The sequence below is a fragment of the Panulirus ornatus genome, chromosome 6 (assembly GCF_036320965.1).
Source record: "Panulirus ornatus isolate Po-2019 chromosome 6, ASM3632096v1, whole genome shotgun sequence".
Taxonomy (NCBI): Eukaryota; Metazoa; Arthropoda; class Malacostraca; order Decapoda; family Palinuridae; genus Panulirus; species Panulirus ornatus.
The window spans coordinates 22,483,636-22,497,525 of record NC_092229.1 but is presented as its reverse complement, the minus strand read 5'-3'; the positions used below and the strand labels follow the sequence as shown (position 1 = coordinate 22,497,525).

The 13,890-nt window shown below is 44.0% G+C and overlaps 1 protein-coding gene across 1 annotated transcript in view; it reads left to right on the top strand.

The window, feature by feature from the left end:
• LOC139748892 (uncharacterized) overlaps window positions 1-13,890 on the top strand; it is a 42,631-nt gene that overhangs the window by 19,400 nt on the left and 9,341 nt on the right. The window contains exon 2 of the mRNA XM_071662256.1: window positions 6,589-8,606. Coding sequence (XP_071518357.1) covers window positions 6,981-8,606 — 1,626 coding nt within the window. The 5' untranslated portion in view covers window positions 6,589-6,980. The remainder of the gene's footprint in view (window positions 1-6,588; window positions 8,607-13,890) is intronic.

The following is a 13,890-nucleotide window of genomic DNA, read 5'->3' as shown; positions in this document are numbered from 1 at the left end:
AAAACTTTTAAATAGAGTTGCAGGTACTTCTTGGTTAATAGGAAATGAAGATAAAACATCTACTTCTCGTTCTGTCTGCGCCACAATTGATTATTCCGGTGTGGATATGTAATGAGTCAGAAACGAAGTTGCAGATTCTAAATTATATCTCATCAACACTGCATTCTTCAACATCCTTCAACTCTGCTCCCTCTTCTCTCACTCGATCTGCATCTCGTCTTGACGCAAGTTCTTTAGTAAACTGGGACCTGGACAGGATATCTCAGTGGGGTGAACGAAATCTGTTTAAGTTTAATCTCTCTTTCCTTACATTCCTCACATCTTTCCTCTCTCTCCATCTGTGGTTCAGTAATTCCACTTCTTGATAACTGTGCTTGGTATTACTGTAATATCCACACTGTCTTGGAAACCCCACATTATAGAAATAGCTAAGTTTGTCTCTAAAAAGCAGGGAGTCCCGTTTACATGTCGAAATTTCTTTTCTTCTGAACAGTTGCTCCGTTCTTGCAAGGGATTGATCCGTCCTTGTTTGGAGTTCTGCTGTTTCATCTGGAATAGTTCTGGCTCTGCATCCTTACTTGACAGAGTTGAGTCGAAGGCGGTCCGACTCCGAGGCTAACTTCAAAACTTAACCCACTTGACATACGCCGCAATGTTGGTTCGCGTTCCCTCTTCTGTGGTATTACGTTGGTTTTTGCTCCAGAGAACAAACTGCTTGTGTACCCCTGCCACTAGCTATACCACGCAATGCTCGGTAACCTGTTGCGTTACATGATTACTGTGTGGCCATTGGCAACTTATGGGTAGGCAATTTTAATAGCCATTTCTTTTCCGAAACATAAAAGCTTTGGAACTCTCTACATTCTCATGCCTTTCCCAATAACTACGACCTGACACTTAAAAAACAAAACAAAACAAAAAAAGAAACAGGTTTTTCTCTTCCTGGAAGAATCGTAAACACTTTCCCTCGTCTCTTGTTTTTCCTCTTTCGTTCCCCTCTCTATATTTCAGTTAATGCCCGGCCATGATGTGCACTTCTGTCCTTGACTGGAGCCTCCAGTATAAAACCAGAAGTATATTACCATATTTCTTCGGTGGATTAGCGAATCTTTCACACATGGGTAGAGGTGCTATGTTGTGTTTCTTGGCCCACACAGTACACATGTATTATACAACACTCACAAACTGGCATTTGTCGATGTCATTAGTAATGTGAATAATCAAACTTGAGAGTTTAGTGTGGCTGTGATGTATGGACACCTGCGCTCGGGATCACGAGTGCAGGTGTAGCATCCCTCTCCCTCGGTGAGAGTGGCTGGGGGAGAATAGAACAGTGTTACGGCGCCTCATGCCATTGAAAAGGACCTGCTTGACTAAGATGTTCCATAGCTCGGCCTGCCTGTAAGGCCAACAAGGGCCACCTTTATGGTTGATATACAACTTTTTTATATAAAAGTATTTTTTTCTTACAACGCCTGGGTACCTGTGTGTGTGTGTGTGTGTGTGTGTGTGTGTGTGTGTGTGTGTGTGTGTGTGTGTGTGCGTGTGTTTCAGGGAGAGGTAGACTCCTTTGGAATGAGAAGTTCTTTTGACGAGACTTTACCCCTAGTGGTACAGCCTCGCCAAAGTGACTTTTCACTCGCGGCGTAACCTAGAATAGGTTGTCCTGTAACACCAAATCTTGAGTTCACTACAGTTAACACAGCATCATCAGTTGACTCACCATATATATATATATATATATATATATATATATATATATATATATATATATATATATATATATATATATATATATATATGCAAACTAAAGATCATCCAGTTTGTACTCTGCTGTGTTATTTTTGTAATTTTTTATATTGGTTTTTCTAAACGTTGAAAGGTACAGATGCTAGTGGTACAGACGTGTAGGGTACAAAGATGTTAGGTACAGATGACAGTGATACAGATGTTTAAGATACAGATGTCAGTGGTACAGATGTGGAAGGTACAGCTGTCAGTGGTACAGGTGTGTAAGGTACAGATGTCAGTGGTACAGATGTGGAAGGTACAGCTGTCAGTGGTACAAATGTGTAAGGTACAAATGTCAGTGATACAAGTGTGTAAGATACAGCTGTCAGTGGTGCAGGTGTGTAAGATAAAGCTGTTAGTGGTTCAGGTGTGTAAGGTACAGCTGTCATCGGTACAAGTGTGTAACGTTCAACCATGAGTGGTATAGGTGTGTAAACTACAGATGTCAATGACACAGGTGTATAATCATTCAAATTTTTAGGGTGGGACTAGGTACAGCTTTGGCTGTTTTTATATACGATCATTTTTGGGACTATTAAAGAGGTTAACTATATACACCCGACACCTGTTTATAACAAACATGCTTGTAATAACAGAAGTAACGTGTTCTCAGAACTTGCTGGCTTTCTGGAGTTCAATTTTTTATTTTTTTTTTTTTTTTTTTTTTTTTTTTGTCTACTGTACAAATCACAAGTGTGTCCTCATTCACCTCTGTTCAGGTTTTCCTTTAGGTTATTTACTTGTCTCTCGGCTGTCTCACCGTGAAATGCGTCTTAAGATTTTCTTGAGCTCCTCACCCAACCCCTGTGATCCAGAGTTCCTGCAGTATGGCATGACTGCCATCCCGGCCACTGTTTCAAATTACGTCTTTAATTGATTTACATTTTGCGTACGTCGTTTTCTATACACACTCATGTCATCAAGTTCCCGTTTTTGCAGACTGTCAGTTCTGGTGTGTTGTGAGAAGCGTAATACTTTCCCTTGTGAACTATTTTTTTTTCATCCTTTGTTACACATTGTTTAAAGTTTGGGTAAACTGTGATAGTTTTCTGCTAAATTAATTATCATTCTCACAGAAATTTAGGTATTCAAAGTTGGTGTCAACAAACTCATCTTGCGTGTCACAGTAATTTGTAAACACATCCGAGCGTGTGCATCCAAAACAAGCTCTTAACTTTACAACTGAGTCGTCATTCCATAATTTTGCAGTTTTCCCAGCAGGATTTACACTACGGGATTTTGGCTTATGTTGTTGTCGTAGAATAACTGGATCCTGATCTAATGACCTAAGTGGTTAATGGCTAACCCTAGGACACAGTGGTCACGAGTTCAGAACGGTTTCACTGCCCTTGGGTCTCAGAACTCGCGGGGAAAATAAATAGAAAAGATAATTCGAATTGTCATTTATTGAACACAAAAAAATGTACATGATTTTTTTTCTTTTGCTGTGCATTATCAAGATATAAAGAAAACATGGATGAAAGTGGATATTTAAGAAAAAAAATATGAAAAATTATTACTCCATTTAACATCACACAAAACTTTAATTATAAGGACTTAAAATAGAGGTGTCCATTCTCCAAACCAACGGCTTCCTGCTGACAGACTTGAGAGCTTCCCTTCATCACCATTAATTTTTCTGATATTTAAAGGTTATTTATCTCCCACACTCATTATCCACGGGTCTGCTGGACCCAAGCGCCATAAGATATAAAGGAGCACGGAGTAATACACCCGCCCTCGGCGGTGTCTGAACAAAAACTGAAGGTAGAGGGACCCATGTGGTCGTACACACATGGAACAACGTAGAACAGACGAACTTCGAGAAGCATCTAGTCTGACAGACCTAAGGGTAGTGTTTTAGGCTTAATGAAACTTGAATGTATTCTTCACATTGGAAGAATGATTTTTTTATGATCTGTCATATTGCTTGCCACATGCTAATGAATTTTATGTTATTGGTAGGGTCTGCATAATCTTGGTAGATTATAAGGCCTTCTTTGGAGCTCAAGGACCCCAGTCTTTTCTTCTACTGATTGTAGCGCAGTCTTGAAGCTGCAGGAACTCCTGGAAAAAATGTCCGTGGTTTATATGATATTATTATTATTATTAGTGTTATTATTATTATTATTATTATTATTATTATTATTATTATTATCATTATTATTATTATTATTATCATTATTATTATTATTATTATTATTATTATTATTATTATTATTATTATCATCTTTATTATTATTATCATTATTATCATATAAGCCCAGGGAAGTGCTGGAATCTTTCCGTGTGATAAGTTCCTGGACGAGCGTGTATATTTCCATTCCCCAGCAGACGATGATGCAGCTGAGCTGAATGTGACATTTTAATCGCGTCGTAACCACAAGCAGGTGGAGTCTGGTGACGCCCATTACAATTGTATTCGAGTAATGGACAAAGAAGTTCTGAGCAAGCTGTTTACACCTTACATTACGCCATAGCTAGAATATGTTTCTCATGTTTGGTTCTAATAGAGAAGGTCCAGATGAGAGCAACAAAGATGTACCATAATTTAGAAAGCAGGGTGTTACGGGGAGAGAGTTTTGTACAAGCGTTGCCCCGTCTCGTAACCTTATATGTGTCGCCTTAATTCCTGTGGATGCACACACACACACACACACACACACACACACACACACACACACACACACACGCACACACACACACACACACACACACATATCAGGGAAAGGTTGGAGGCCTTAAATTTGTCCATCACGGGAGAGTTAAAAGTAAGGGGTGACGTGATCACAACCTTTAAGTTATGAGCCGGTTTGATAAGGTCGACAGTGAACCGTTCATCAAAAGCAGCAAGGGTAGAACAACCAGAGACCGAAACATGAATTAAGCAAAACAGTTGATGAAAAAAGTTGCAGAGAAACACTTTTGTAGTATGGGAGTAGTAGATGAAAGGGTTAACCTGAATCATGAAATTGTGGATGTGGTCATCAGGCAAAAGTTTTAAAAGTTGTATGATGGTTGAAAAAAAAGTAGAGATGGGGCTAGAACCGTCTGAAGAGGTAATTACACACACACACACACACACACACACACACACACACACACACACATGGGTCTCCGTGGTTTAGTGGTTCGCATTTCTTTCTAAGAGCCAGCACGGTGCCAACCTGGGGTCGGACCCGCACGGCTTCGAATCCTGAGCTTGGCAGTCGGCCCACACCCAAGCCAGGTGTTCATCCTCCCTTTGGGGCTGGTCAGTAAATGGGTAACTGGCTTAGGCTGCTGTGTTTGTTTGTTTGTTTGCTTGTGTGTGTGTGTGTGTGTGTGTGTGTGTGTGTGTGTGTGTGTGTGTGTGTGTGTTTATCGGTAGGAATTAAGACGATACATATAAGATTAAGAGACGGGGCAATACGAGTGTAAAACTCTCTTCCCGCAACACACAAATAGTAATCACACACTTGAGACACAGGTGTGCTGAGTAGCGTCCAACTACTGGTAACTAAGAGTAAAGGAGGTGAGTGTTGCAGGGTGAGGCTTGCAGCCGTGGCGATACCTAAGCTGGAAGAGAGAAGCAACTGGCAGTGTCATGGGTGTTGGATGAGGCGGGTTCGTGTGGTAGAGCAGATGGTGAAGATGATGCAGGAGTGTATGTGTGGTGTGAATGATGCGGCTGGTATAATGTTGATAGTGTGTGGATGGTGGTGGCGTGGTTGGTGAGGAAGGCGATGTTTGATGGCGCGGAGGAAGAGGAAGGTAATGAGAGTGTGAGTGTCGGCGGGGGAGGTGGTGCAGATGGAGGCGGCCGCTTGGTGCTGGAGGAAGTGGCAAGTAGCCTAGCTCACCTGGCCCGCCGCCACCCACCACCACAACTTCCTGCCCCCTCCCCCATCTCCTCCCCCCCACGCTGGTGGCCACGATTGTCGAGGCCCCACCTCGGTCGCCTCCCCCCTCTGCCAGCAAACCTGGCGACTTATGAAGCACTGTTGTTCTTCCTCTTGCTTATGTAGTAAGTTTTGTACAGTGTTACTGTAACTGGTGCCTTAGCTGAACCCTAAATTTGTGGGTTCCACTACAGACCTGTGGCGCTGTAGAAGGTATTGATGTCCTGAGCCAGAGGACCCGGTGTTCCGCCAGAAGTGTTCCTCCCTGAAGCAGCAGCAGCGGTGTGGGATTGTGGTGAGATGAGGCGGGAGGTGGTGGGGTGAGGTGGGCGGCGCTTCAGTACTGCCGTCTCCTCGTACCAGAGCTGTGGCTCACGTGGCGCTGGTCGGGGAGGCCCTCTCGCAGTAACTCCGCTCATGCCATGACCGAGGAGGGCCATTCAAGCGGTCAGTCCCGCCAGTGTTAAGGTCATTAAACCAGGGGTAATACTGCGGGGGTAGGTCTCCAGTTATCACCTGTCCGTTTTACCTCAGAGTTAGATGATCGATGATGAGTGTAAACTGATCAGGACGAGAGTTCACCCTGTCTGCTAGATGGTGGGTGGAGCGAGGTGAGGAAAGCAAGGCATCACGAGCGTGGGCGAGGGGTGGGAGTCACAACCCAGTGTGGGCAGCGATGCCATATTCCCGCCCTCGACCCACTCACCCGATTTTCCCTCTCTCCACATTCACACACACACACACACACACACACACACACACACGTGAAATATATATATATATATATATATATATATATATATATATATATATATATATATATATATATATATATATATATATATATATAGGTTGATGGAATATATACTGTCTGCATTGCAACGAAATCTTAAAATGTTTTTGCTTTCTGTTTCAGGGGAGGTGTTTGTGATGGCGATAGTTCAGAGGTGAGTGACCGGCTGGAAGTGTGGTACAGGACGCACTCACTCGCTTACCGTTGCTGCATTGCAACCCCGACAGAGTAGTGAAGTGCCACATCAACAGTTAACGTGCAACAGTGCTTTTGATATCAGTGGCAGCTGTGATGTAAAACAGATATCGTGTTGGTGTTTAACTGAGTGGAAATTTCGCAGTGCATTGATATTCCGGTGTCGGTGTTGTGTTGAGGTAAGTGCTGGGCTGTAACACTGAAGTGGAGTGCCCGCCTCTCCAGCTGGGTGTGTACCGTTATAGTGAGGAGGCCGAGTGTCAGCAGCGTCTACTGTCAGCTGTGCCAGGCGACGGATTGTGTGGTGTTAGTCAGGTACCATGAGGCTTCCTAAGCTCTTCGAGGGCGGCACCCTCACGCTTCGCAGGACGTCGCCAGTCTCGACCCCGGCAGAGCCTGAGAACGGGGCGGCTTGTGGTGCCCACAGAGACAAAGATGGCCGTGGCCAAGGTGCAGACGTTCTGGAGAAGAACGGAGGGCGCTGCGTGGCTGCTGGTGGGACCATGAAAGGGACAGGAACTGGAAAGAACAAGGATACCCCGACGAACGGTCGTTCACAGTCGAAACTTTCTCTCCTGTGGAAGGTATATGGGCCTGGATCTTCGGAAACCCTTCCGACGGCTAGTGCAGGAGGAGCTAAAGTGGACACGGAGGCGGGGGAATCAGGGTCGGGAAAAAAGGAATCCAAATACTTCCGAGGTTTTGGCAGAAAGTTTTCCATGCGCTCAGCAGGAGGGTCGAAGAAGGGCATTCCCGTCCGTCGCAGCAACACGCTCCCTGGGAAGGGAGCTTCGTGTAATGGGAATGATTCGTCTCTCCAGCAAAAGTATTCTGTTCTCTTGGCTGAAGAAAAAAAATTAGATCATCCTCCTGATGCTTGTAAGGAAAGTAAAACAGATGTTCAGAGTGGGAACAAGACCGCTTCAGCTGCCCGCACCATTGAGGTGAGGTGCGCGGCCACCACAGGCCAGGCACGGGCTAACGTGCCCGCCCACCACGATGGCAGAGGCCGTGCGGGTCACGTCGCCACTGCCACCCATGACGTCATCCACACAAGAAGGAACCTCACCGAGAAGAAGAACGACAAGTCTGTAAGTCAAGCTGGGAGTGTCACTTCCAGCGACGCCCAGACCAGCCACCGTACCTCAGTGGCCTCCAAGCAGGAGAGGTCCGACAGTGACTTATCTCGAGGATCGTCCGAATCCACCCTCCGTCATGAAGGATCTCGTTTACCTTTTCATTATCTAAGCACGTCAGAGGTCACGTCCTGTGACCTTCCGCTTGTTGACCTGACTTCCAGCGACACTACGCCGGCTGTCAGTCCTTACAGCAGCATCACGTCGAGCGTGACCCGCGGCCTCTCTCAAGCACAGCATGGGGCCGGCACTCTCCCTTTCCCCACCACCCCTACCACCTCCCGCAGCCACAGCCAACCCCCTGTACGTAACCTAGATTTCCTTTCCTATTTCTTGGCCTCCTTCAGAGTGGCCCCCAACACAACACCCCAGGAGACCTACGAGAACGTGACCTCCGACACATTGAGCCAGAGCCCCAACCTCGTCCTACCCTGTGACCCGGCATGGGATGGGTCACAGTCCAGCCGGTTATCAAGCGTCACCACCACCTCATCAGTTACCGCCAGTGAAAGTGGTCACGGGTCAAGTGCAAGCATGTCTAGGGAGGTGGGGTCACAAGGTCACATGTGCCCTCGGTGTCAGGTCAACTTCCTGACCAGCCATCAGTTACTGGAGCACTGGTCAGTGTTCCACACTCATGATGCTTTGCAGCTGAACCTCTCGCCCCTCTACCGCCTCAACCCCTACGGAGACGAGGAAGATGGGGATATGAAGAGGAAGGAAAGAAAACGGGAGAGAGACGTTGAAGAGGAAGCTGAATGGACACAGAAGACGCTGTCACCCTCTTCGCTCGACCCTCTCAATTCACAGGTAAGACTTACAGTATTTGATGGTAAGATTCACCAAAGGTGTTCTAAGACCATTATGTAGAATGTAGTACTGTACTGCAGTTACTCTGTATTAGTGAGCTAAATCCTGTATTTTCTTCTTGGGAAGGTCTGCAGAAGGATTTTTCGTGCTTTTTATGTTTTTTCCATCATGATCTCGAATAGCAAATGATTTTGTGAACAGTATGCGCCCAAGAAAATGGCAGAATGGTAATCTGCTGAAGATCAAACAGCGGTTGAATATGTTTCTTTTTAGGATAGTGTCCGGTAAATTTTGCTGGTTAAGTCCGTTTTCTATGACGGTGTAATATATATAAATACGTAATGTTTGCACGACACACAAGCCGGGTTTACTGAAGAAATGATTTAAGATCATATTGTACAGACAATGCTTCAAGACCCTGTGCAACCGAAGATATGATTTGTCTGTACTACAGTAACTAAATTATTTTAATATACTGAAAATTTAGTTTTCAGAATTGTAAATAATCTTTGAATATTCAACCTGTATTTATATATTTAAATATATACAGTCCCAACACGGAAAGGTATGCACTAAAAATTCTTGAATGATGGCTGTAAAATCTCTGTTTTTGATATACAAATCAAGAAGGTAGAAATGTCTGTATTACAGGTCTGTTGTTCTTCTGGTGTTAGTTATACTTGGAGCTGTATAGAGCATAATCTTGATGATACCCACTTAAGTTAAACAACCAAGTGTCCTTTCTGTGTGTGTGTGTGTGTGTGTGTGTGTCATGGAGTGCTCTGGCTTATGTTGGTATGTTTAGGGTCTGCTACTAGCAACGCGTGGCTGTGTGCGTGTGTTGGCGCTTATTATATATAGTGTTTTTGTTTTTTTTCCATTGTCCATTGGAATCGATGAAACTTCATGACGTGCATTTGACGATCAGACGCGGAAATGAAGGTAAACTGTGACGTAGTTATTAGTGATATTGTGACGTGCTTTTCATTATGTCACAGTGATGCGTCACATATTGTTACTTGCTTATCCTTGATGTTACCGTGACGCTATGGTGTGTTCGTCACTAATGTTATCATGTGATTTGTTCGTCACTAATGATATTGTGACTCCGTGACGTGCTCATCACGTATTCCAGTGTGACGATCTTATCTCTCATTACATTGTAACGTGCTTGTCACGTGTTACTGAGATGCTTGTTATCACACATCAGCTTGTTGTCTCGTGCCACTGGTACGGGAACACTTGGTGAAGAAAATGGGGAACGAGAGAGCGTTTGGTAGAAAAGCTGTCGGTATAGATTCGGGAAGCATTTCAAGTATCTTTAGATTAAAACATGGTGGTATGAAGAACATTGTAGAATTGTGAGACTTACGAGTAGTGAAGTGTGAGAAAAGTCAAGAAAGTGTTGGTGTTAGAAGGAAAGAAATTCGTGATGAAGCTGTGGACGTGAGATTAATATTGTATCTTTCAAATGCGTAGAAAATTTTTTTGAAGTTAGAGACAGTTCCATTAGAAGCAAGTCGTCACGTGATTGGTGTGTCTGAATTATAGTTGTGTATTGAAAAAGAAAAATTAGGATATCCTTGTAGAATATGCCGATCCAGGATACGTTGTGTATAAGTCACATAAAACAATGTAGGCGATAGTGTCTTCATTCATTATACTTGCATATATATATATATATATATATATATATATATATATATATATATATATATATATATATATATATATGTATATATATATATATATATTGGAAAGGATAACAATTTCGCGCGTGATTAAGATATTCCTATGAGTCCACGAGGAAAATGAAACACGAAAAGTTCCCAAGTGCACTTTCGTGTAATAATCACATCATCAGGGGAGACACAAGAGAGAAATATAACAGTCAGTTGATATACATCGAAGAGACGAAGCTGATGATGTGATTATTACACGAAAGTGCACTTGGGAACTTATCGTGTTTCATTTTCCCCGTGGACTCATAGGAATATGTATATATATATATATATATATATATATATATATATATATATATATATATATATATATATATATATATTCCTATGAGTCCACGGGGAAAATGAAACACGGTAAGTTCCCACATATCGTGTTTCATTTTCCCCGTGGACTCAGGAATATCTTGATCACGCGCAAAATTGTGATCCTTTCCAATATATCTATATATATATATATATATATATATATATATATATATATATATATATATATATATATATATCGATTTTCAAAATGCATTCCGTCATGAAAGTTTACCAGCAGCAGTTGTCATATGGTGTAGATGGGTTGTACTTCAGTGGTTGGAAAATTGGTTCACTGGCCGTGAATGGCGTAATGGTCAAGGGTTGAGGATGACGATGGTTAGACCAGTGTTTCTGTGACGGATTTGCTCGACGACCCCAGCGCCTGACTCTTTGTTCACCGGATCCCCTTATTAACCCTACACGTTTAAACTGACACAAGCATAGCGAGATCTTTTCACCCACTGCTAACTACAACAGAGATCAAAACAGCCCATAATATTGGCAATTTTTATTTCTTTTTCACTCTTGTGATTCTTCGGGATTTAATTTTAGTAAGAGAAAAATATTGTGTTAGCTCAGTGCGCGCGGCTCGCGGCTTCTCCGGAAAACTCCTTACGAACCCCTGGGGGATCGTAGTCCATCCCCTGGGAAACACTGGGTTAGGTTAGCAAGTGGTGTGCCGCTGGGATCAGTCTTAGGACAGTTCCCTTTGTGATGTGTACGACTGACTATAATAATGTGCTGCGTTGAAAGGTGTCAGAATTCGTAGATGACACTAAACAGGGAAGTGAAGCTATGATAGAACTGAACAAAGACAACGTAATAGGTCTGATGTTGCTTTACACTTTGTCAGTAAAAACAGGAGACGAAGAAGCTTCAATATGAACTCAAGCTACATGAATGGGGGAAAAGGAGAGATGTGATGATCCATGATAACCTAAAGCCAAGTAAATAGTGGGGAGAAGCAGTAAAAGATTTGTTTCATGGATGGAGCGTTGCTGACGTCTGAGGAAGAAACCCTCAGGCATTACAGTTATCTGGTGTGTTCAGGTTCGGTCAACCTGCTGGAAAAAGACGAGAGAGAATGGAGAGGATACAGCAGCGAACTCACTAGATGATTGATTCCCAGACTGAGAAAAAATATTCCATTAATGTCTTCTAAATAACCTGGACTTATTTAGAAAATAAATGTTAAGAGATGCCTTATAAAAGTATTCAAAAACTTACTAAAGACTTTGACAGTGTTGATCACAGAAGATATTAAAGACGAAATTAATCTGATTTATCCATTAGTAATGGATACAAACTAGTAGATAAGCAATTTACTTCGAGTGAGGCAAAGTAATCATTCTTCAACAGGATTGTTAACACGATGATTTATTCATAAGAGTAATTGAAAGGAGGACCATGAATACATTTAGAAATAGACGAGACAAATACGCTGCATCAGGTCCACGACTAACACTGTTGGCCACTTTTTATTGAAAATGAACAAGTTTGCGGGTCTTTCTCCTGAAGTCATTTGTTTGCCCTTCTCTCTCCACACAGTGTTCAGTTTCTGATCTCTTCTGCTACCACAAACAGCCTCGTCAGGACCCAGTGCTCTGTTGTGGTTTGCATTCCTTTGTGGCTTCGTGATATGTTTATCACATTTTACCGTGATGCGTTTATCACTAAAATTGATGTTGCATATCTTCGCTGCGCGTACGTTACAGTTGCCTTGGCTAAGGAAAGAGGTGTTATGGTAATGAGTTCAGAAGTGAGTGGTTGCCACACTGGGCCAGAGGAGCAGCTGTGGGGACAGTGACTGAAGACGTGTGTGGTGAGCATGACGGGAAGACCTTGTGGGTAGCCGGGACGTTCTGTTCGGACCTGGCGGTGGGGGGTACGTTCTGGTCGGATCTGGGGGTGGGGGAGGGACGTTCTGGTCGGACCTGGGTGTGTGGGGTACGTTCTGGTTTGACCTGGGGGTGGGGGGTACGTTCTGGTCGGATCTGGGGGTGGGGGAGGGACGTTCTGGTCGGATCTGGGGGTGGGGGGGACGTCCTGGTCGGACCTGGGGGTGGGTGGGGGGGGGGGACGTTCTGGTCGGATACCACCCCTCACGACCTAGCGACCAAAGATATATTCCTGCTACCAAGAGTCTTTTTGGATCAAGTACTGCCAGGCGCTAACGTACTTGTCACGTGGGATTTAACCTCATGAGTACGACGTTACCACCAGCTGTTCCGATGTTTAACAGTCGGGTCTCAGGCCAAGCCGTCGTACCCGAGGTTCGTACCATCGAGGGTTATGCGAGTTTTGTTACGGCGGTGAGGTAGCGTAACGCCTTCCACTTGTTCCCCGAGGACCAGGCAGGGTGTTCTTCAGGGAAAAAAGGGGCACCATACACGATTTTCCTGCTTTCACTGGCTAGTTTAGCGTGCCGCTAAAGTTGTAGGTGTGAGGGGCCAGAGTGTATCTTTGCTGTGGATGACGTGCAGCATCCAGGCGCTCCAACACTGGGCGCTGTCTAAATTGTTTTGACCCGGAGCAAACTTTATCTGTGCTACTTTTAAACAGAACGAACAAACTAAAATCTAAATCGCTTCTCCTGTAAACACTGAACGTTTACACAGTCCACGTGGAAAATACTTACGTGTGTTTTGCTGATTGTACAGGTGACCCAAGTTGATGTTACCTCACGCTATGCGGTTTGGGCCTGTTATACAGTGTCTGAGCTGTGGTAATGGTGGTGGGCAGGTTGTGGTGGTGGGTGGGGCAGTGGTGGTGGGCAGGGTAGTTCACGCCCACCGATGCCGTCCAGGTGATGTCTGCCAGTAGAATATTTAGCCAGTCAGAGGTGTTTACGCCAGTCGTAAGGAGAATCCCACGTGTCTCACCTTATGCTATTATCATCTTTCCTCTGGTGGTGTCTGGCAGAGACCCTTTTTAAATTCTGTAATCCTTTTACGCTACCGTTCGCAGGATGAGCGCGAGCAGCAGTCAGCTAGCTGATAATAACAGCATGATTTAACCTGCATAAGTGAGACACGTCCTGGAGAAATTCACGAGACTAATACCTTTTGGCTTTTCCCTTACCCTGAACACCAAGGTATTATTCGCCTTACATTCCATTTGTTGTGAGTTGTGTCTGTATCAAGTGGAGCGGTCCAGCTCCACACAGTTTACCTTCAGCTCCTCACTCCCCAGACCTCCGACCTTGACTGGAAGCCTAGTGTGTGATATTACTCTCA